The sequence below is a fragment of the Propithecus coquereli genome, unplaced genomic scaffold (assembly GCF_000956105.1).
Source record: "Propithecus coquereli isolate 6110/MARCELLA unplaced genomic scaffold, Pcoq_1.0 Scaffold68, whole genome shotgun sequence".
NCBI lineage: Eukaryota > Metazoa > Chordata > Mammalia > Primates > Indriidae > Propithecus > Propithecus coquereli.
Window position 1 is genome coordinate 4,106,647 of NW_012152840.1, and position 25,425 is coordinate 4,132,071.

A 25,425-nucleotide genomic window follows, 5' to 3' on the forward strand; every position below is an offset into this window, starting at 1 on the left:
GGGGTAGAAGAAAGGTTTCAATGGAGAAGGATTCTGATGAGCTTATTTAAGCTGGTTTATGGATACATGTATTTGTGTGTTATTACTCTTTGTATCTCGTACATAGTCATTTATTGTTAAAATATTCACCAAAAATAAATATTTTTAAAAGAAAACTGAATAAATACATAGAACTGCTTACATTTAGAGGAATAAAAAAAGAAGAATGGACAGAAGAGGAAGAAGATGAAAAAATGACCAGAAAAATTTACAAAAAAAATAGGATAGTATAGGCTTTTAGATCTAAGGAAGGAAAAAAGGATCCAGTAATATCAAATATTACATGGAAGTCAAGGGGAATATGGACTTGGAGAAAGTTACAGATATCTCATTATCTTAAAACCGTAATTTTCAGATGCAAGAAATGGATAACACCGAAGCTATAAGGTATAAGAGAACCATTTGAGAGGAATTAGAGATATTAAGTAAAAACTACCCTGTGGAGTCTGGCTATGAAGAGCAGATGAAAGGACAGGTCAACATCTTTTGAGGATGAAAGGTTTACATGTTGGCAAAGAGACAGGTAGGCATCTTTGGGTACATGGTATACATTGGGGTAGGCATAGAGAAATAAAACAAACATGCAGGAGACAGCAGATAACTGTGGAGGTGTTATGTCACTTTTAAATAAATAATACTATAATCTTGAGCATTAAAAAATGATAGCGTTGTTAGTCCCAATATTGAATGTCTCACCATTCGACAGTCAACAGGTTATAAATTACAACCCTGTTACAGAACAGCTTCTAAGTTCAAAGAGTTAATATCCTAAGTTCAAAGAGTTAACATTTCTGATTCTTTTTTCTCTTACAACAAAGTCTAACCCAATTGAGCACTTGGTAGACTTTTTCTAAAAAATGAGTCTTATTAAAGGGCATGGTAGAGGCATCCCATCTCCCACTCCCCGATTCTCCTAGCCCCTGGTCTAAGAACAAGATCCTTCCCTAATAGCGGCATGGTCCCCCTTGGGACAGCAGTGGTGGATGAAAGTTAGGATGTAAATGGGGCCTCCCAGGCCAATGCTGAAGGCAGAGAAGGGTAGGAAAGACCAGACTCCAGGTGGAGCCAGAAGTCAATATAGATCATCTCAACAGTACGGAAGTGTCAAAGACCAGATGCAGCAGTCCTGGTCTACAAGCAAGGTTCGGACCCCATGCAAGGCTTTATAGCCATGCTGGAATGTGGTAGCTGCTACACAAAACAGCTTGGAACTTCCTCTCACTGGAGTTACTGCCTCCAAAATATGTTACATCAGAAGCCGTAATAATGTCTCATCAGCCTATGTGTTTTATATTGCTGAAGCAGAAAACTGTAATGATACTCAGGAATTAAAGAATTTTTGTGTGGCCAGATTGTAATAAAAAGTACAAATGTTACTTCAATTTATATTTTCCAAATGATTCCCTCCAACTTAAGATATCCCTAACTTTTTAAATTTCTCCTTCTTCTCAAGTTTAATAAATAATCACCATTTCTATAGAAAGTTTCCCATTCTCAGACTGGTACTAGGTTCATTCTCTCCAAGCAACATGATCACAAATGAGGGTTTATCTTTCTAGTAGTGGCAATGAGACTGAACAAAAAGTTCTAGTCTCTCTGCTCCTACAAACCAATGCCATTCATTTGCATGAGGGCTAATCAGAGATGCAAGGGTATTGAACAATGAACGGCCTTTTTCTTGTCTTTCTTTCTTTTCTTTTTTTAAGCTTGGTGAGCTACTCTGTCTTCACCTAACAAGTACATGATTTATTAAGTTAATTATAGATGAACAGGCTTTTACTTGAATAACAGAGGAAGTAGATGGCACCTTCTTTCTTTCTAATTTCTCATCACTGGATAAGGTAGCTGATAGATACACACTGTTTCAACTGGGTGTAGAGATGACTTGTTAGGAAGGTTTATGTGGCTGAGATGAGAGGACTGTTTCTGCAACATGAGCTTTCTCTGAACTAGAACAGGATTCAAGGCTGAAATTCAATTCAGGGCATAACCTCTTGACAAGGTTGTCCACTGAATTTAAGTAATTTAGCACAGTAATAGCTAAGAAACAGCGGATAACTTTGCCTCCTGTATTCTTTGCTTGATGCTCTTCTGAAAAAAGAACTCTGACCAAGGAAGATCCAAAAACAAACTCATTTAAAACTTCTGTGCCTTACCACTCCGACCCATGACTAAATAACTCAACCAGCTCCAAAGAGGGAAGCAAATAGCAATGAAAAAAGCCAAAAGAACCTTTTGCTGCATGGCAAAGGCAGCCCACTGACAATTCTCAAAGGCAAGCAGCCCTGTGAAAAGAAACTCTCAACGTGAACAAGGAGTTTCCTGCTGCCAATCAATGCGGCACTCCTGGTTGTACAGTGAGTGAATGCCACTTATTAACTGGGTTGCATTAAAACTGGCGGGTCCATTTGTGAACAGCAGCTCACTTTATTTCCAGAAGATCTCAGGGAGTAGCATGCCCTTTAATGGCACAAGGAGACTTACTAGCCATATGTGACACATAACTCGTCCCACTTGGAACTACTGGTACATAAAGCAAATAAAGGATTAGAAGCCACCCAGGTGTAGAAGATTAAGGACTTAACAGGCAGATGGGGGAGAAGAGCATCATCTGGACATCCTTCATCTTTTATTATAAGGGAAAGATCCCCAGCAATCCCAGCAGAAAAAAAAAAAACTTAAATGAAAAAAAAATTGCAATTCTGTTGACAAAAGAAGAAGCCTTAAATAAACGTTTTTTTTTTTAAAAAATGAGTTTATCAGCCAAAACATGATTACCTTTCATAGCAAATAAATCGTTACCTAGCAGAAAAGGAACTAAGTAACAAAAATGTGCCTTTCCCCTCACAGATCATCATCCAAAAATATTGCACATCATGACTTTGAGAGTCTAGTTTGAACAGATGGAGCTTGAATCACAGCAGTGCGTGGATGGCCGGCAAATGCTGCGTTAAGGCCCACCTTTGATCTGCTGAGCTCAGTCATAAGAATCACTTTCAAAAACCTTCACTGTCTTCACACTTCTCTGCTGATTCACCTCTTCTGAGGGGTCCGCAAGAATTGAGGAATCAATATAAACAGACATATCTCCTGACCTGGCATTGGAAACTTCTCAATACTGGGATCCATTCTATTCAACATAATCTATCCTTTCTCTTCATTCCAAAGCCCTCCACTCAGCCAGGCCAGTGGGGCTGTCTCCTTCCCTTAAACAGTATGATCATTCTCACTTCCAACCTGAGGCTGCTTTCTATGCCTCGTCATTGAGAAGCCTAAACTGCCTTATATCCTTGCCTTTACGTACCGCAATTTTTATACTCATAATATTAGCTGGATTTTTATCTGACCACAGAGCTTATGTGTCTCTCCCTTCTTAGAGCTCCTTAAACATTAATAGTATTGTTTTCTTCACACTGTAGGGGTGGGAAAGGAATGATCCCTTTCCTCCTCATCATAAGGGTCATGGCCAACACCCCACAACAAAAAACAGGATAACAAAAGAAAAGCAAAAGATTTTATCATGGTTTTACATGATCCTAGAGCCTTTGGAATGAAGTTCCAGACATACAGTGAAAACTATCCATTTTTATGCTTTGGTTCAGTTAAGTAGGGACAGCCATATAGAAATATGATTGGACAAAAAGGGTATGATCTAATGCTAGTAGACTGAGTAGGGAAACCCAGCAAGGCCTGTCTGTCTGTTCAGATTCTTTGTGGCCTCTCTGTATAGCATTCCTTCCTCCTGGGTATGGGGCAGGATCCTGTCTGGAACGGGGATCTTATGATCTACATTCAAACATTCAAACAAGATAGGTCAGAGAATTTTTTTATGGCCAGTTCTTACACAGAAAATTAGAGTAGTAATTTGGGCTTAACGGCTGGCTTTGGGAAAAAGGGGGTTCTGGTTTCTATGACCTGCCTAGGGCAAAAGGTTTCTATAGAAACTCACCATAGTTTCTATGGCTTGCCTTTAGGGAGAATGAAGGGTGAGAGATGGGAGGACAGAGGTAGGTCAGAGAGAAACTTTTGCTTCTGAGGCTGTTTCTGAGGACTTCATTTTAGGGATCATTTTCTAAGCCCCAACAACTCCTCTGGACATGTAATTAAATAACACTACAAGGCTGCCAATATAGATATTTTATCTTCCTCGGAAGACTTTTTCCCCTAATGTTTTATTATGACATTTTCAAACACATATAGAATATGAGATAATTGTATAACCAAATCGTACTGAACCATCACCTTCCATTAAAAATTATCAACACATGGGCAATTGCCTTAGTGGACTTTATATTCCGTAAAGAAAAATATGAAATTGTTTTCATACTTTTTTGTTTGTTTTCTTCTTGAGCCTGGACTAGTGCTAAGCATGAAATAACAACCCAATATTCAGTTGTAGAAATGAACTGAAATCCAGTTCACCAAAGTTCTGACCTATCTCTCAAGTATTCAGCTTATTTTATCCAATCAATTCTTGGATAGACAACCCACAAAATTATTCAATGTTTTTAAAGAAATATTAACAGTCTATGGCCATAACACCCTGAACACACCCGATCTCGTCTGATCTCAGAAGCTAAGCAGCGTTGGGCCTGGTTAGTACTTGAATGGGAGAAATGTTAACAAATAAAGAATAACTCTCCTGACTGAGAAATAGATATGAAATAATTATAACCTTACTTTTGTACCATCACTATTCATCTGTAAGACAAATTTTCCTTTGATACCAAGACTAGAAGATCATTATCAGTCAACAAATAGCCTGGCACAGTAGAGAGACGAACAAGATTTCACAGTAGAGAAGAGACCTAGCTCGATTCTATCTGGCAATATGACCTTAAGCAAGTCACTTATCCTCGCTCTCATCCTTATCTCTAAAATAAAAATGGTTGTACTTTTTCCAGTGACCTCATAATGCTATTAAAAAGACATTGTTTTTAATTTGCCAAACTGCTTTCTAAAATAAAAAGCACCATATATTATTATATTGCCTTTATAGCACCCAGACCCTTTTCAAAGAGGATACATAATCCATTTAGGAGCAAAAAATCATAAAACTATCCAGAATTATAACAAGCTAAATGTCTAATGAGCAATATAGGCAATACAGATATAAGACAGGAGGGATCACTGATGGTGGAGGTATTTAGCAAAAACTTCATGGTAGAAGTGGGCATAAAGCTGGGTCTTAAAGGATAAATAGAACTTGGACAAGGGAAAGGAATAAACAAAAGGATTTCAGGAAATAGATAAATCACAGGTAAATTTACCCCCCAAAGAAATGCCCAAATTGTCCAGAGAAGAATTAGAGCAGTTTGACTAAAGCAGGAGGTCTCTGTAAAAATAATAATAATCATAATAATAATAAAATAATGGTAGAAAGTCTGGAGCAGTTGCCTGAGGCTAAATTATGAAGGACCTCAAATAAAGGCTGAAGCTTTGACTTTAAAGGAAACATTGGCAAAATCTGAGGAGCTCAATATCAGCAAATTAATATCCCAAGAAAAGTAACTACTTTATAGTAGAGTTCAAGGCAAGGGAAAATAGGAAACGTACCATTATCAACATCGGGCACAATCAGAGCTATGAATTAGAGAGTAAGCAGTAAAAAGACTAAAGAAGAATTATATAAATTTGGAGATGAGACCAAGAATGAGTAAATAGGATCCTTTGATAAAAATCTTCTGAAGGCTGGGCGTGGTGGTTCACACCTGTAATCCTAGCTCTCTGGGAGGCCGAGGCGGGCGGATTGTTTGAGCTCAGGAGTTCGAAACCAGCCTGAGCAAGAGCGAGACCCCGTCTCTACTAAAATTAGAAAGAAATTAATTGGACAACTAAAAATATATAGAAAAAGTTAGCCGGGCATGGTGGCGCATGCCTGTAGTCCCAGCTACTCGGGAGGCTGAGGCAGGAGGATCGCTTGAGCCCAGGAGTTTGAGGTTGCTGTGAGCTAGGCTGATGCCACGGCACTCTAGCCCGGGCAACACAGTGAGACTTTGTCTCAAAAAAAAAAAGAAAAAAAAAAGAAAAATCTTCTGAAAGCATTCAACCTCTTTGCTTAGATTGGAAGCTCCACATAACTGGAATCTGCCCACCTCATCATGAACAAAATAAACTTTGACCACTATACCTGTCTCTGTCTCCATAATGCAAATCTCCTTCCAGATTTAGGGCTTTGTGGGTTTTTTTGTTTTTCTTTTTGTCTCCAAGGCATTTCCCAGATCTCTGCATGCCTAGTTCCTTTCAGTCATTCAGGTCTCCAGGTGAAGGTCACCTCAAACTGTTCTTCCTAGACCACCTTGTCTAAAGTGGTTTCCAAGACTCCAGCTCTCACATTTTTCTCTTTTAATATCTGTTTAGCAATTACTACATTCTAATCCTTTTAGTATTCATTTATTTATTTATTTATCTTGTGTTCCCTGCCCCCACCCCCACCCCTAGAGTAGAATTCCTGGAAAAATAGGAACCTTGAGACTTATTCTATCTATCTATCTATCTATCTATCTATCTATCTATCTATCTATCTATCCCCAGCACCCAGAAGGATGCCGGGCATGGATTAGGTTGCTCAACAAATACTGACTGAATAGATAAATTAATGAGTCAGCCACAGCAATCCTTCACGAAGAAAGTCAGTATTGCTGTCGTCCTCAGATCTACTCTGGCTCTCCCGTCTTCTTAAGGCTTAGATATTCCACTTCCCTTAAATGCTGAGTGACTCCCAAATCTTCTCAATTCTGTCTCTTTTTTACATTGCTAGTTCAAGTTGGTATCTGTTATTTGTAAGAGCTTTAAACAGACCACTTTAAAGACAGATTTCATTATCTCCTTCAAACTCTATATAAAACATAGTAGACTAGCCATCATCTCATATTATGGGGACTGAAACTCAAAAGGTCCCACCAACACAGTCACTCAATAGCAAGGAGGCCTCAACAGAATGGACCTGAACACAGGATAACGGATATTGAAGACAGGTCAAATGACAACTAATCCAAACCTTTATCCAATATACAAAATGGCTTCTACTCTATTCTCTACCACCATAAAAAAAAAGAGAGACATTCTACTTCTAGTTCTTATACAGCATGTCACAACATCGAATATAACACACACACTCGATAAATAATTATTTGGTTATGTATTTATTGTTCTGCTTACAATGGGACCCAACCACTCCCAAAATTAGAAAGATGAGGAAAAAGGAAAGAAAAGAAAAACAAAAAACAGCAACCAAAAACAAAACACAGCAATCCATACCAGTATTTATGGGCTAAACTGGCTTTATCCCTTTGTAAGCCTTATTACTTAAGATCACAACCAAACCAAAAGTGTCTTTTAATAAATATCAACCCAAAGAACTACTGTATTTATTTCCAAATATTATAATTGTGCTGTTGTTGCAAAATACCAGGATCTAAAGATATTTAGGTTTTAACCAAACTTTGTTCTCTAGGTACTAGGAATTTTTCATTCTTTATTACTTTATTGAATTATTATTTGGTATAAATTTATGATGATAGACCTTATTTTTAAACATAAAATGAGAATTGATTTACTGCTTCCAGAAAGCTGAGAACAATGATTTTTTTAAAAGATCATTCGAAGAATATTAAAAATCTAATTTTCATCAAGAAATTCCAGTGGTCTGTGCAATGGTTATTTATAACTAAATGCAGAAATAACATGTAGCGGCCGGGCGCAGTGGCTCACGCCTGTAATTCTAGCTCTCTGGGAGGCCGAGTCGGGAGGATTGTTTGAGCTCAGGAGTTCAAGACCAGCCTGAGCAAGAGCGAGACCCTGTCTCTACTATAAATTAGAAAGAAATTAATTGGACAACTAAAAATATATAGAAAAAGTTAGCTGGGCATGGTGGTGCATGCCTGTAGTCCCAGCTACTCGGGAGGCTGAGGCAGGAGGATCGCTTGAGCCCAGGAGTTTGAGGTTGCTGTGAGCTAGGATGACGCCACGGCACTCTAGCCCGGGCAGAGAGTGAGACTCTGTCTCAAAAAAAAAAAAAAAAAAGAAATAACATGTAGCAGCTAGTTTTATAATGACAGTTTTAAGAATATCTTTTGAAAATCAAGATAGCTAAAATTAACCAAAAATTATCCACTAGATTACATGAGTGTAATTTACAGTGTCCAAAGTTTGTTTTCCCTTATATTTCAATTTGTTACTAACAAGAGAATAATTAGGTTCTATATAACATTATCTAAAGAATAAAATTGATAGACTAAAAATATGTCTGACATTTTCCTTATGTTTCCCTTCTACCACACTCTCTCAATTGAAAAACTTATACTAAAATAGATAATTGTATCCTTTTACATTTGCATTATGTTCTAAGAATTAAAACCAAAATCACCACAGCATAAAAGTTAAATTCTAGATAAAAACATGTCACTCATTTTTATTTTTCCTTTGGAGAGCCAGTATTTTGTTCACAAGCTACATAAATGAAGAAAAATCAGTTTTGCAATGAAAATGGACAAAGGGATCACACCGAAATTCAAGTTGTACAGAAACTGAAAAGCCTTAAAAAAAAAAAAGACCAATTCTAATTGACTATCAAAGTCAATTAGACAAAATAAAGGAAGAAGGAGTTAGTTTTAAATTGCTATCTAGATTTTTCATATATGTCATGAAATGGTAGGGCGTTGTCAGAAACACCATTAAACTGATTAGAAGGAAGTGATTCTCCCATTTTTTGTATTTGGCTACATTTTTTTATCTTAGTGCGTGAAGATCTGCCTGATAAATGTATGCTAAATAATTAATAAAGAGGGATGCAAAACAAGGAATCCGAAGTGTGTTAATTCAGATTCAGCAAGCTGAAGTGAATATAAGTTGAGTGAACAAGCAAAGAACCAGCATCTTTTGCACTACTCTTTGTAGCATGTGGCTTCCCCCTTCCCCTTGGATAAAACAAACTCCTAAGGGAAAAAAAGTCACAAAATGGACAAATAATGCCTTTCTCTCCTTACTGCTCATTATTTTTCAATAAGTTATTAGGAGGCAGTTGAATTAATTTCATGGAAATATTTCTCAAAAGAAACAGTGAATAGGCACTGGGGCATAAAAACATAGTCCCCACCCACATAAAAACAGGTATGATTGACCAGAATAACAAGAGACTGCTCACATACTTACAGGAATTACTGTGTTAACTAGTAGGGCTCTTTTGTTCATTGGTTTATGTTTATTTACACAACCATAAGTTTCATCAATGAATCAGTACAAACAGTTCAAAGTCAAAGAGGAGCAGGCATTTTGTACTAAAAGCACATCACCATCAGGAACCAGGGAGAAGTCACCCTCACTGGTTTGTAAGTTTTAAGAAAACAATAACTATAACAACATGAGAGTCTTTCCAAACCCATTTGGGGTACTTTAATTGCAACAAAGAGAATCATGAGGATTAAAAAGCAGCAGCAAAGGCTGCTTTCTTAATAGCCTATCAAACAGAAGGTATTTCACCAGTGTAAAAATGAACCACAGTGACGAGGTTAGGCAATTCCTGTTGTCATAACTAAAATAAGCCCATGTAGCTGTGGCTAACTTCAGAAGTCAGGAATACGGGTAAAGTCCAAAGATTAAATAAGCACAATCTAATCCATGCATGAAGGTAAGAAACATTTACTTAGCACTTGATCAAATATTAAAACAAATTAAAAATGACATACAGGAAAGTATCCATCCTGGTGTCCTACATGTGGTAGACACTCAACAGATCATCTCTCTGTCCTTTCTTTCTCTCCCTTTCACACGCTGATCCACTGTCTCATGGCCCTGTTTACATATTCAAGTATATAAGTTTGTCTTCTCTCTCCAGCTAGACTGAAAAATATGAATTGCTTCATGCCTAAGTAGATATGCATACTTTTAATTCTGCCGTATGTCTCACTTGTGCTATCCGCAATGTGTTGATAGGTAGGACTCTTGAAACCCAAAGAATAACGCAACATAGTATATTAGAATGCTTTGGGCAGCATAGCAGAATAGTCATCTAAAAATTCTTTAAACAATTGCTGTTATTATAATTACCACTACTCTGCCTGAGAACAGGACCCAGGTTCCTTCCAGACTCTCCTCTGTTACCCTGTCTGTCGAGTTTCTCCTTCCTCAGTTATGAGATGGCCACAGTGGCGCCGAGCATCATGTTCTCATGCAACAACATGTCTCTCTCTTTATTATCAGTGAGGAGCATCTTTCGCAGGAGTTTCCTGGCAGATTTTCATCATAATTAATATGACCTAACTGTGTCACATGGCCAGGACACCCTTACCTGCAAAGGAAGTTTTGAAAGCAAGTGAGACAAGAGGGAGCCCTCTCAATATGGAAGAAAGTGAGGAGAATGACTAACTGAATAGACAACAAACAATATCTGCAATGCTGCTATGCAAGATAATGAGCCAGAGTCACTTACAAAGCTTATAAATGAAGATGTTACCTCTACAAGACAGAGCAAGAAAGAAAAACCTTGCTGCCCATCTTTCTAAAGTGGGCCTCTATATGGATGAATGAGGACCAGCAATAATTAGAAGAGTTCCAAGTGCTATGACAGAGGAGTGGCATCCCCTCTTCCTCACTCTCTGCATGGATGTTTCACGAGCATGCTTCTCATACGTAACCCACTGTCTGAAGATCAATCTTTTAGAGGCTCTTTATTCAAGTAAACAGTCACTTGGTTTACGCCCCAATCTTCTTAGATCCAAAGCCAGTAGAATCTCTGGAGTGTAATAGTCTTTCTGTTGCCAACATATACATGTTAATATAACTGTTTAAAAAGATAAAAATCTCATGCCTGTCCAGTTCTTACATTTTTTTTCAAACTGATGGAAAACATTAAGAAGAAAATGAATTACAAAAGTTCAGTGTTTGTTTCTTGGTAAATTGAGGGGGGGGGATTCACTTTATGCTATATTATCACTTTCCAATTTCTGGCCAAACCCCTGTAGTTTTCATCACGCATCATTTTTGTGATTAATGATGTGCACCCAGTTAATGGAAAACAGCAGATTAAGTTTCCACTAATAGTTTTGCAAGTTACATACGTCTGCCTGCCTCATTTAGTAACAACCTCACTGTTCAGTAAGAAAGTAATGGATTTAATCCCAAAGCAGAACTTAGTTTTACACGTACAAGACAGGTCAGATTTCCAGAGTGGAGAAAATTACACTTTTCAAGGTATGCTGATCTTCAGTTGAAATTTAACACTAAAATGATACCTCATACAGATTCTGAGGGTTTCTTTTTCTGTTTATTTCTATTTAGCAATCAACTTAAGAATCTCCAGTACTTACTTGAGGCCTACAAAAACAGGTAAATAAACAAATGTAATATGATAATTTCTATAATCAGTACGCTAAGCTGGAAAGATACTATTCTGAAGACAAAGGTGAGAAACAGTTCCTTATATATTAGTGTATCACTGTAATGATCATGTCAAAAAACAAAATTTATATTTGCTGATTCTGTTTGTAACCAAAAAGTGTTGGCTCTAAATAATTGTGATTTAAGAAAAACTATGCAGTACAGTGGAAAGCATACTAATCTAGGAAGAGAGAAATCAAGAGGCCTGCATTCTAGTCCCATTTCTGCCTCAAATTACTTTGAACGCAAATCTAACTATCTTTTGTTTTTGCTTTCCCCACTACATTTTATATTTACCTCTCAAGTCATTTAACAATTGCTAATGTGTTTCAAGTTATTTCTTTGTATATCTCACATTTCCCATCTGGCCTTGGTTCTTTAAGAGTAGAGCACACATCTGATTTACATTTTTATCTCCTACAGTGCAAGGCTAGACTAGGAGCTTCATGAGAAGAGGGACTTTGCCTGTAGATCCCCAGGGATCAGCACGGTGTGACTTCATAGTCTAATAGTAGATGTTTTAATAAATAAAAAACCTGAAAAGAATAGCATGCTTTCAAAATTTTTAAAAAATGGGTATATTATTTAAGAACCATACCAAATTAACTAATACTAACAAACTAAGGAATGTTCCAAAAATCTCAAAAGAAGAAACAAACAGAAAATACAAATGGACAGTGACTAGCAAATCTGTCAAAGTGAACCAAGATGGTATCACTACCTCTGACAAAAATAAAAATTTAAAAAACTAAACTAAATTCATCAATGGCTCCCAATACCTACCTATTAAAGTTTCAAATTTTGAGATTTTCCCTGGGAAGTCTTTATCTTCTACATATGGATCAATTTCCATCAAACCTCAAGATAGAATTTAAATATCACACCTCCATGAAGCTTCCCTGATTCTCCTGGACAGAAGAGTAAGCTATTCTCTAAACTTCCAAACAAATTTATCTGTCCTTCTCACTAATATATAGCACTTAAATTAAGTGACTTACTCCATAGCCCCCTGCAAACAAGGATAAAAAAAAAAAATATGGTGACTACAGATTAGGAAAATACAGAACATAAGATTTAAAAAGCAATAAACAACACTGAACCTTTGTAAAGCTATCCTTTTTTTAATAGGTATTTTTTACATATATTACATAATATAATGTATCACAATCTTCAACATAGTGAAGTTTAGCCTGTAGAGAGTTTCTAAGCAAGCAGTATTTGAGTATTTGCATTTTTGCATAACTTTCCCCTAACCCTAAGAATAATAAATGTGTGCCTTTTCAGCTAATTCTTGAGACAAGTCCTATAACTTAATTGATAACGCAGAGTAATTCACAATCCAGCATAACCTTCTTCTAAGATCTAGTAAAGGGCATTGACAGTCAAGGGCATTCTTCTGCTGGGATGAAAGTGGCCGGGGAGGGTGTCATGTCAGACAACGAGGAAAATTTTGATGATGATGACTTTGATGAAGTGGAGGAGTATGAAGGGTTAGATGACTTGGAGAATGCCGAGGAGGAAGGCCAGGAGAACGTGAAGATACTCCCCTCTGGAGAGTGACCGCAAGCCAACCAGAAGCGAATCACCACACCGTACATGACCAAGTATGAGCGAGCCCGTGTGCTAGGCACCCGAGTTCTCCAGATCGCGATGTGTGCTCCTGTGATGGTGGAGCTGGAGGGGGAGACAGACCCTTTGCTCATCGCCATGAAGGAGCTCAAGGCCCAGAAGATCCCCATCATCATTTGCCGCTACCTGCCTGATGGGAGCTATGAAGACTGGGGGGTAGACGAGCTCATCATCACCGACTGAGCTGGGGTCGTCCTGACCTCGCCCCTGCTCACTTTCATCACTTTATGTGACAGCTGTAAACAATAAACTATTCAACCTTCCAAACAAAAAGAAAGTGGCTGGGATGAAAATACAATCTGCCATTCTATATAGCCAGTATTCTCATCCATTCATGAGTTGGACCAGCCTCAAAGAACAGTTATTGCCACAGCAAATAGATCTCCATAAACTGCACTATAAACAAAGTAAAAGTATGAAATACTAAACAATGAAATTGAATAGATCAATTCATTGGTTAAGTTTGTCTACAATCTGAAGCTAATCCATTCTGGCAAGTCTAATAGGATGGTATATGCAAAATCAGATGCTTTACAGGGGCCACAACTATATTCTTTTATATTAAAAGCAGACATATGGTACTGCTTTTTTTCTAAAGACAAGGAAGGTATTTTCTTTAATACTTTCGTACTTAAAAGTACTTTTAAAATCTTTTCTATAAGAAATATTTCTGTAATCTTAACCAATTACTTGAGCAGTTTTGATCAGCGAGAAAGACACTTCGACAAATGAGTTTGTCTCTATAAGCAAGTCTGATGCACATTTCTGTATATATATAAGTTGGTTCTTTTCTTACACAAGAATAGAAATCAAGGCTCCAAATTTCCCTAATGGAATCTCAAAACTGGCCTCTGATATCTGGTACTTTAAACAGTTGAGTTAGTCTTTAAGTATAGAGACTCCAGCTCCTAAGACACCTACTAAAAATTCTACCATGTTTTGCCTGCAAACCAGCACTTACCAAAAACTTAACAGATATTTGATTCTGAAAGCTACCAAAAATGTACAGAAGATTTAATATTTTTCATGCTATTTCCTAAGGGGAAAAAATGCTACATAAATATAGTTTATGTTATGCTGGTTGTTTCTAATAATTAATGTACAGGTATAAAACTAGGTATATACATGATTGGATTGATGAAAACATCAATCGTAATTTATTGAGCACTAAGCACATGAATAAAAATTACTCTGTTATTTGCTCTCATTGATTAAGTTTTGCAGGTTAAGGAAAAAGATGTGGAAGCAAAATAATCACCTAAGAAATTATATATGACTCAAATTTTAATCTTCAACAATGAGACATTTACCCATAGGTTCCACGTATTTAGTTATCTTTTTCTCCGAGAAGACGTCTCCAAAAATATCTCACTGGCCAAGGTGAAACTCACCCAGGCACTTTTTACACTGTTTGTTTAAATAAACCACAGACACATATATCATAGGGAGTTTCATCATGCAAAAGGAGACTGAACAAAGAACTACTTATCCAGTGAAGGTACAGTAACTCAACATTAGAATAACACCGCAATAATCTGTGCCATAACGTTATTAACATCAATGATTCAAAGACAGATCTTTAAAAAATTAGAAAAATAATTATAGGTATGGCATTTCTTAGTTATGAGGGACAAGAAACATACCATAGATATATTATGTGTTGGCTTTATCAAAATGTACTTCTATTTTTTTTTAGAGTACAACTAACAATCTGATTCCTTAAAGAACTATCTACACAGGTAGCAAATAGCAAACAGAGCTGAATAAAGGCACTCTGACTCCAGAACCCACACTTGTAATGATTTTGCTAGATTAACTTGTTACTTGGGGCTTCGTTTTATGGAGGCTGAATCTGTTGACAAATTTATTCTGCTGAATCAGAGCTTCTTTCCGGAGCTATGTTAAGCTCCTATGACAGATTCTCATGAAATCAGTACAATGATAATGCATTGTGAGGGTGACCCAGCGATGACAGCCATCAACCCACTATTGTTAGAGATCAGCCCACTGATCCTGCAGGCAGTGCTTTAGCATTAGCTTCACACACCCCCACCCACCTACCTACTGCATTTGCAGCCCTCCTGAAGCTGCGGGCCCTGAAAAAGCAGATGGCTGTCTCAGATTGAAGAGGAACATCCTTTTATTTAATAATGGAATCAACGAGTACCTAATGAAAACTCTAATGAAATCTCAATAGACACATAACCCTGAACTGAGGACCTGTGGAACCATGTCTATGATATAAAATAAAAAACTCAACTCAAGACAAAGCAATTAAAATAAGGCATTGCTTTTTGTCCCCTTTAGGAATAAAGATAAGTCTAACCTGAAGAAATATTTCATTTTTAAAAAGCAGAAATAAAACAATCATTAGTTTGTATACTGCTTACTGACCATAATGAAATATACTTTTACACAAATGTATTCTCATTAGGCTGTATAACAGGCTACAAATAGGCAAGTCCTTTAAAAGTTAAATCTCAAGGTCTAACACAAAAGTGAGCTTTCAAAGAGATAATTTTCTGTTTCCAGGTACTGACCATCATAGTGCAGGTTACCGAACAACTCTCCAGACTGGTAAATGCACTTTTTTGTTGGTTAAACCATGTAAGCTCAGTCACACAAAAATGATGTAAGTATTGACACTGTTCATTGTCTGGTTTAATTATAATTAGATTAAGCATTTCTGGAAAATGAAATTAAAAGGTACTATGGACAACTTATTTTTTTTGTTTGCTTATTTTTCTATCCCATGTAATTGAAAAAAATTAATTGAATAATTAAATTAATCAAAATTTAAATAATAAAAATGTCTCCCCCTTAACATATTTCATGAAACACTATTTCATGTTTATTTTCCAAATGTTATTTTCAATAAGTTGGTAAATGAATTCAGTCTGAATATTACAGTCAACTCAAAAAGACTATTTCCTCCATAGAAATGTATCTGTCAATAAGTAGCTCTTTGTCAAACAACCCACAAATTTTGGGCTCGAATTTACTTTTTTTTTTTTAATATGTGAAAATATTTTCTCTAGTTTGAAGGTTTTGTGCCAAAGTATCTAAACATTTCCTCAACAACAAGGGTGGAGGAGGGCAAGAGGGACAACGTCTCACCACTATGGGGTGAGTATTTACACCCATGTAGTACACATACAGTGAGAGCTGATGACATCAAAGCATACACCAGAAAAGCACAGATGATTACCTGATATTCATTGGGCCAAAAGGTGCTCACTGCTAGCTCAGCCCGAAGCCAATCTCTACCCGTGAATCCAGTCACGTTCCAAATTGGATTGGCAAGAGGTCCTTTATTCACCCTAACTAGTATGTTCAAAGTGCCAGGATTCAGCCCTTTCTGGCTATATAATAGGTAACTGAAATCAATGCAGTGAGTGTCATTCTCCTTCATTGTAGGCAGCTGAAGTCTGGCTTTTTCTCCAGGGTCGTGATCTGAAGAGTCCACTATCATATAAGAACCTGAAATGACATTACAAACAATAAAGCTAAATATGTATAAGCAAAAGGGAATGTATAACAATAGAAGACACCAATCCATTCTCAACATTAAATTTAACTCAAAAAGAGTCTGTCTTCTAGAATATAGCCATAGAAAAATACCAATCAAGTAAGGAGATGAATTGAACTAGATAACAGACATTATTCGAAGTACACATGTATTAACCCATTTAGTCTCCACAACAACCTGTTATTATCCATATTTTACAAATTAGCAAATTGAGGCACAATTAGTAACATATTCAAAGTCATATAATAGAGCAGGTAGAGCCAGATCTCACTCTAAAAAATCTCTCATCTTAACTAAACAGAAGTCTTTTAATATAAAACAGAGAAATAAACAAAAACAATACAGTATTGGCCTTGTTTACATAGAAGGTGCACCTTTCTTTCTCCCTATCCAGAATATTATGGCAAGTAGATAGGTTAAGAGTGTAGGCAATGGAATCATTTCCAATAATCCCCAAATCATCACTTATATAAGTTGTATGACCATTTACAATGTACTAATCACTTTGAAACTCAGTTCAAGGAATAGTGATATTTTGTATTACTAGTGTTAGAGTGAGGGCTAAAATTTAAAATTTCTGAGCATAGAATTGTGCACATAGATTTACCCACTTGGAGTCTTACCTACTAAGCTGTCAGCTAATCACCACTTCTACTGGCCAAATTCTGAGGTGGACCCTATGCTCTTCTAGGGCTGCAAGAAATCCAGTCGAAATTGCTCATCTACTCCACTTCCTTTGATTGAATAAATGCTCATTGGTTATCTATTAATGTCATGAAGAGGCACAGGACATAGCACTCGCACACAGACTTGACAGGACAAGCAAAGTTCATGTAGTGACTAAGTACAAAAATGAGACTTGACCACTCAGCTGCTGATATGAACACAAGAACCTCTGCGGTAAAACGACCATTTGTTCTCGTGACACTGTGGATGTTAACAAAAACATATCACAAAAATGTAATATAATTACTTATCGCACTTAAGGCAGAACACAAGTTTTATTGTATCTTTTTTCTAGGATGTAATTTTAACCAAAATATATTAGGCGTAGTGTTGGCAGAGCCCAGTGTTTTCAGGGGTTACACTTACCTTCTCTACCTAACACCATGTAGAATTAATCAATCCTGTGTATTCCCTCCCGAAAATTTGTACCTATGACACGTTAAACACTCAATGACTACTATTCTAACTAGTTCAATTAATCCCCAACAACAGATTCACAGCTTCAACTACTTAAGAAACCAATTTTAAAATCTGACCAATTCCCATTGAATGGCACCCTATGGACGAGAGCTTCTGTGAAGCTTTCATATAACACTTTAGTATTGTCCAAGTATGGAATAAGCATACTCCAGTGACAGTGGCTGATATTATTGTTCACTCCATTTTCCCAGTTCTCATCCTCTTGTAAACTGGAATTATTATTTTATTTTCCTTCCTGATTCTCACAGACAGCACATTAATAGAATAAATTGTGCATATTTTTGGAGAAATTATACCTTTTTTTTAACAGGATATCCTGGATTCCAACCCAATTTATAGAAGCAGGATGTTTCTATTCTTGGTGATACTCACATTCTGAAGTCAATGGCTGATTTAGTAAGATGTCTTTGAGATTCACCACTGCACAGCACACCAATTATTGCTTTTAGCTAGAACCAGCCCTGAGATTTTAGGTAAGGCATTCAATGTTATTGGGCCTCAGCTTCTTCACAAACTTGTAGCCTATTTCTCCACTGCTATAACAGTTTTTTTCCAGTGGCATATTATGATAGTACTACATTTTAATTATTTTTACAAGTCTGCATCAATTACGGCTTATGAATGTCGATTTTAAAGTAGTGATCTAGAAATGATTTACTGACTTTCTAATAGTCATTTTCTTCTACTATTGAATAAACTTGGAGTAAAATATGCTTTGTGTCACATTTTAATTATATAGTATGATATTTACCATTAAGACCATTTAGGGATTTTCAATCAGATGCACTTTTAAGCTATAATAATTTTCTTATTAGAAAAGTAGGATGAACAAACTATATTCATTTGTAGGCATTACCAATTTGATCATTAGAAAGACAAAAGTCACAAAATAAAAGCTTGCCTAAACTATTTTGGCATTTCAAGCAAGTTAAATAATAAAGAAAATTAGTGCTGATAATTAATCTCTAGAGAATGTTTCCACTAAATGGTCTTCTTTCAATGCAGCGTAACATTGCTACATTATCTGAGTGCTTTGGAGTAATAATGCATTTATTGCACAGTCCCAGAAAAAAAATCAAGCACTAACACCAAAAAGCCACCTAAGTCCTTCTGCCTACTGACTTGATATCATGGCAATTTGGCCAGTAGGCACCACAGAGGTAGCTGCCTGTTTGACACAAGATTCCCCTCCGTCATCCCAAACATAGAGAACACTGTGCTATTCTCATCAACTTCTAGAAACTACTTTCTACAGTCTCCCAGAATAACTGGCTCCCAATCCTTCAGTAGGAAAATTTTACAATATGCACTTCCCTCATCCTTTATGTTATAATTTAAGCTTATTTACTATTGTTCTGTTACCAGCTAACTAATCCCTCAGGTTTCTAGTAAAATTTAGCTATCTCAAAGCTTAATAATGAAACATCTGTATTCACACACATACAATGTATTAAATTTTAATTAACATAACTTCTTTAATATGGCCTTACAAATATTCCTTATAGTCTCTTGAGCAATGGAGTTCTCAAATATATCATTCAAGACAGAGGAGAAAAACTTACATGCTTATAATATTCTCATTTGTAAAAAGTGCAACCTTTCTGACAAGCAATTTGGTGATCAGAATAAAAACCTTAAAGAGACATATACTCTCTGATCTGGCAATTTCATGTCTGCAAATGTGTACTAGATAAACAATCATGTATACGTAAGAAGATATACCTAAAAAAGATGTCCATCTCATCATTACACTTTAAAATAGTGAATAGCGAAGTATTTTAAATGTCCGATAATAGGTAATTTGTAAAACTATAGAAAATCAATTTGATGAATAATTATGCAGTCATTAAGAAATATGTTATTTAAAAGTATTTCATGGAAGATATTCACCACATGGTTAGTAAAATATGCAGGTTAAAAAATATTATACCCACTTATGAAAATGTGTATTGATGTTAAATAAATACATCTGTGTAAATATGTGTATATTCACATATGCATACCCATAAATTTGTACACATGACTGGAAAAAACAAAGAATATATAGCAAAATGTAACAGTATATTCTTGAGGGAACTGTAATTATCTCCTGTTTTCTTATTTTTAACATGGACATTTTCCTAATACATGTTCTACAATGAAGAGACATTAGATTTATACTTTTATTTATTAAAAAAGAGACTGTATGAAAACTATCTTACATGAGGAACATCAAATGAATAATGATAAACACTTAGGAAATAAACACAGGTTTGGGGCCTTTCAAAAATAAATCCTCTTTGCATCCTACAGATTAACAGCACCTTGGCATTCAAAAAAAACACAATACAAAAATCAGGTGCTTCTATTTCAATTCATTTAAAAAGAGGGAGAAAGACAAAGAATACTTAGAATAAATGGCAGTTTTTACTAAAAATAATGGCCAAAGAAAACAAGTCCCTTATTCATAAATACTATAGTCTAATATCTAGATGAATAAGCAATGCCCTATGGATTTTATATATTAATGAATTTTTTATCTTTAAATTACACTTCCATGAATAATGTATTAACACAGAAAATAGGATTAATAGCAACAAAAATAACAAGTGATAAATAGGTTTCCATACTTTACTCTAAAACTCCTTTATATGTACGGGTGTGTGTGTGTTGGTACTTTAGTACACTAACATAACATTTTTATTGTCAGGTCTTATTCAAAATCCTATAAACCAAAAGAGAAATTTCAACTTCTCTGCTCGGTATTCACAGCCTTACATGATCTTGCCCCAAAGTACTTTGGTCATTTTACCTGTCGCTTCTCTTCACCAACCACTTTCTCCCTTATTTGTCAAATGCTTCACAACGTTCTCCCACTGCCATGCCAGTGTTCTTTTCCAGAACTGACTCACAGTTTTTGAATTTCTGATTCTGACCCTTAATTATATACTGCTTTTGTATAAATTCTAAATAATTTAAATGGAGATAATATATTTCCCTCAGAAAGGCAATAACGTTCTCTTAGAAAGCACCTGACTTTATCAGTGTCCAATCACAAGTGAGAGGCATGCGGTACATTGAACAGTGAAAGTGTAATATGAAGACTTATTACCTACAAAAGGGTAGAAAGTTTAAAGTTGTAAGGAAAACCCTGAAGAATAGCCAAGTACTCAAGGAAAAAACAAATGTGGAAAGGGGAGGGGTGTTGATAAAAATCAGGTATCTTAAAGAAGGTGTGGTTGTAGTTCACTGGATGATGAAGTTTGCTGGGTCACTGTGGCCAAAGTTGGTCCACAGCGGCTGGAGAAGCAGGAAACACTTCCCATGCAGCAGGTGGCATGAGGCCAGGGTTTCCAGCCTGAAGGTGGACACTAGGCCAGGTTTGGGGCTGCAAGCTCACTGGGGGACTGTGTGGGCTGCATGGAGTTACCACTGTCAACAATGCAGCAGGAGCAAGAACCAAACATAGAAGCACAATGCAACCAGTAAGAGAAGCTGCTTCCTTCTAAAATGTCTCTCCAGTGCCCTCTACTGACAAAGCTTAGCACCGTGCTAGCAGCTGTAAAGAAGAAACACTTAAAAGGGTCAAGCACCACTATTGTAGAGCAGGTAATGAAGGGCAGATGTGGAGCTCTGAGAAAACAAATTCATAACTGGCACACCATCTAACAAGGGCCTTGCATATAGTAGAAGTCCAATAAATACTTGTTAGTTGATGAATTGGATGACTGATTGAATAAGAAACAAAGAGTATGGATTTTAGAATATAACAACACTGAGGCAATACTAACTCTACCTATATGTGAGATAATTACCAGAAAACATCAAAACAAAAATAAATTTTTAAATGGAGCTGGTTTATGCTGCTTCAGACATAATAATTTAATGTGAGAGTATAATGTTTGGAAGTGCATACCTCACATTTGGGTCAGAGCCACCCTAGTATATATTTAATATAAGAAGCCTTCTATTAGATTAAGAGTTCTGAAATGCTTTAGGCTCAAGATACCTTTACACTCTTAAAAAATACTAAGCAAATCAAAAAGTTTCTGTTTCTATGAGTTCTATCAAAATTAACCATATTAAAAATTAAAACTGAGGTATTTCAAAAATATTAGTTTGTTTAACAAAGATAATCTCATAATTTATTAACCTAATTAACACAGTTTCATGAAAAATACCCATTTTCCAAAACAAACAAAACAAATAGCAAGAAGGTAGGCATTGTTTTACCTTTTGCAAATCTCTGTAATGTCTGACTTAAAAGAGTTAAAGTCTCATTTTTACTTTTTCATTTAATCTGTTGTGGTATCTATCACACATCATGTAATCTCTGGGAAATTCTTCCATACACTCATGAGAAAATGAAAGGAAAAACAGGAAAACAACATCTTTGTTTTATTGTGAAAACGATTTTGGCCTCGTGGATCCCCTGAAAGAGTATGGGGGGCTATAGCCATCTTTGGGCCACATATGAAGAGCCACTATATTTTAATATACATAATTCTTTTTATATTCCTGCTTTAATGAGAACATTATTAGTGCTTTTATTTTTATTGAGTCTACTTCACTAATTCAGTCTCTGCAGGATATAAAGATGTACTCTATGAAATCAGTTAAGAAACAAAACCCTTCACTGGGGTGTTGGATGTCTGGAGAATGAAAATCAAAAAAGCTGAATGTTCCCTCATTAGGATAAAGGATTATAAAGGATGTATTTATTAGGATTCTTCAAAGAAAAAGACTCAATATCCATACACACACACACACATATACACAAACACATATATTTCTTATAATGAACCTATTTATACTATACAGTGTAGTTTATAGTCTACATAATATATAGCATATAGCATATAATCTCTTTATACAGTAAAGACATATCTCTATATAAATCTATATATAAAATATTTTATATAAATAAATCTTTATATAGATATAATCTCTTTATATAGACAGATTTATATAGAAATATCTCTATATATACGATTATATATAAAATAATATATAAATCCTTAAGATTTATTTTTTAATTTTTAATTATGGGGATATAATAGTTATATATCTTCATAAAGTTATATATTTATATAGATATAATCTTTTATATATATTTACATAGAGAGTCATATAGATTATATACTACATGCTATATAGTATAAAGAGATTTATTATAAGGAATAGGCTGATGCAATTATGGAGACTGAAGAGTACAGACCCAGGAGAGCCAATGATACAGTTCCAATTTGCGCCTGAAAGCCTGAGAAGCATCAGAGCCAATGGTGTAAGTTCCAACCCAAGTCCAAATCCAAAGGCAGGATAATACCCACATCCCAACTTGAAAGTCACGCATAAAGCAAATCCTCTCTTACTCACTCATTCTATTCAGTCCATCAGTGGATTGTGTGAGGCCCACCCACACTGGGGAGGACAATCTGCTTTACTCAGTCTACCATTTCAAATGTTAATCTCATCCAGAAACATCCTCACAGACACACCCAGAAATAATGTTTAACCAAATATCTGGACACTCTGTGGCTAAGCCAAGTTGACACACAGAATTAACCATCACAAAGGGCTTTCTTCCACTCTAGGCTCCCACCATCAGAGAAGCAGGTTGTTATAGATGAACAGAAGACTAAGTAATATGCTATTCTAATAAGAAAAATATTTTTGTATGTTCTTAAGATCATTATGAATAGCTACCAAAACACCAACACACTGTGCGAAACAGTTAGTTCTTGGCATTGAGATTTTCCCAGTAGAAACAAAGAACATGCCAGAAACTGTAGATCTAAAATAACTCAAGATACTATATAGTAATATTATTTCATGCCTAGGCAGCTTAAGAAGCAATAATCAAGATCTGTGGGCAGAGAGAAGTATGACAAATGAAATCATGATTTGGGTCTCAGCTCATCAGGGATAATATTTTTTCTATGTTATAAAATTAATGTCTCTAAATATTTCTGTTGCCATTACCTTTGTGCTGAGGGCAATGTCATTACCCTACTTTTCATAGTATCTTTCATCTTTTTATTTCCTTTTTTCAAGCCTCTTCCTCCACCATCATTTTTGCTCATCTGATTAAGTGGTAACGTAATATAAACAGTTACTAAAACTAACAACCTAGGTTTTTCCCTTTCCCTCACTTTCCTCTTGTAATTCACCAGCAATTCCTACTGTCTCTACTTTCAAGCTGTCTCCCCAACCCATCTGTCTTCATAGTCACTAGTTTTATCAAACTTCTGTCACTTCTCAGAAGGACAACTAGACTAGGACACTAACAGATTTCATGATTTCCACACCAGCAGCCCTAGCATGGTTAACTACTGGCAGTCAGATTATTTTTTTTTCCCAATACATACAATTAATCCTTTCTCATCCTTACATTGCAATTGAGAGTAAAATCCAAACTCTTTAGCACCTCCATTTCAACATGGTCTGGCGCCTGCCTTCCTCTCCAACATTATCTCCTACACCTCTCTTCCCCTACTTAAGATGCTCCAGATTCAGTGGGCTTTCTTCTGTCCTTTAAAAAAATCCATGTTTATGTGTGCCCCAATCTCCTTATACTGGATTTTCCTCTGCTTGGAAAGCTCTCTCCTCAGCTGGCTTATTTTCATCATTCAGGTCTCAGCCCAAATATCACCTTTGGTAAAACATTACTTGGTTTGTTAACTAAAGAAGTTCCTCCTTTTGATATATCCCTTTTTGTTATATCCTACAGAGCTCTTGCCACTTAACTGAATTTGTTTACTTAACTGAAAAACTCTATAAGAAATTGGGATTTCACTTATTTTGTTCTCCAAAAGTCCAGAACAAAGTTTGGAGCACTCAGTCTGGAGATGAATGTTTTCATAACAAAATTTGACAACTGTCTATTTATGTTTCCTGTTCTGTATTCTCATAGCACTTACATAATCTTCTTTTATGTACCAAATATACCGTACCTGTCTGTGCATCTCCCTGGTCCTCGTGCAAGCTTTTCAAGATAAGAAACCTCATTTGTCCTGCCAGCATCTAACAAAGGCATTGTGTATCTGTAAACTCTTGGTGGACGCAATTGAAGGCAAGCAAAAATTATGGATTTTTTTTTAAGTATTGTTTTTTCAAAAATAGTCAAAAAGAAAAAAAATCATGATATTTAAAATGACATTAATCAAAGTTCTCAATATTGACAATTTCCCCAAAAGATTCCATTATTTTGGTAGGTTGACATCAGAGCCCTTGCTTTTTTGCATGTCTATTTTTTAATTCTTCAAGCTATTACATTTTATTATTTCTTAAGATAATGCTTCCTTCTAATAGAGTTCACTCCCGATATCATACAGTTTGTTTCTAAAAGACAGAATGCAGCACACATTATAAAATGTCAGATTAGAAAAAGTAAACTTGCCCCCCAAATTCTAAAACAAAAGGACTGAACTTTCATCTGTAGGATTCTAATTCCGACAACTTTAGTCTTCCTAAAATGTCTCTCCCATGGCCTTGGCAAAATACAAAACTCTTTCATTCACCTTATGAAGGATAAAATTTCTCTCGATCCCTGAATAAGGGCTTTGTATTTGTTCTAAGTAGTCCACTTACATTTGAAAATTTAAAAAAAAGTATCGATTTCAGTAACAGCTCCTAAAACCTTCAGACAATACAAAAAAATAAAGATT

General features: G+C 35.9%; 1 protein-coding gene and 1 pseudogene across 2 annotated transcripts in view; one reads left to right on the top strand and one right to left on the bottom strand.

Annotated features, from left to right (window-relative positions):
• The window catches only part of PTPRK (protein tyrosine phosphatase, receptor type, K), a 471,942-nt gene that overhangs the window by 371,218 nt on the left and 75,299 nt on the right, over window positions 1-25,425 (bottom strand). The window contains exon 3 of the mRNA XM_012660791.1: window positions 16,253-16,524. Within this exon, the coding sequence (XP_012516245.1) occupies window positions 16,253-16,524 (272 nt within the window). The remainder of the gene's footprint in view (window positions 1-16,252; window positions 16,525-25,425) is intronic.
• On the top strand, window positions 12,841-13,321 carry LOC105823602 (annotated as a pseudogene). The gene has a single exon (XR_001138153.1). The product of XR_001138153.1 is annotated as a DNA-directed RNA polymerases I, II, and III subunit RPABC2 pseudogene (transcript).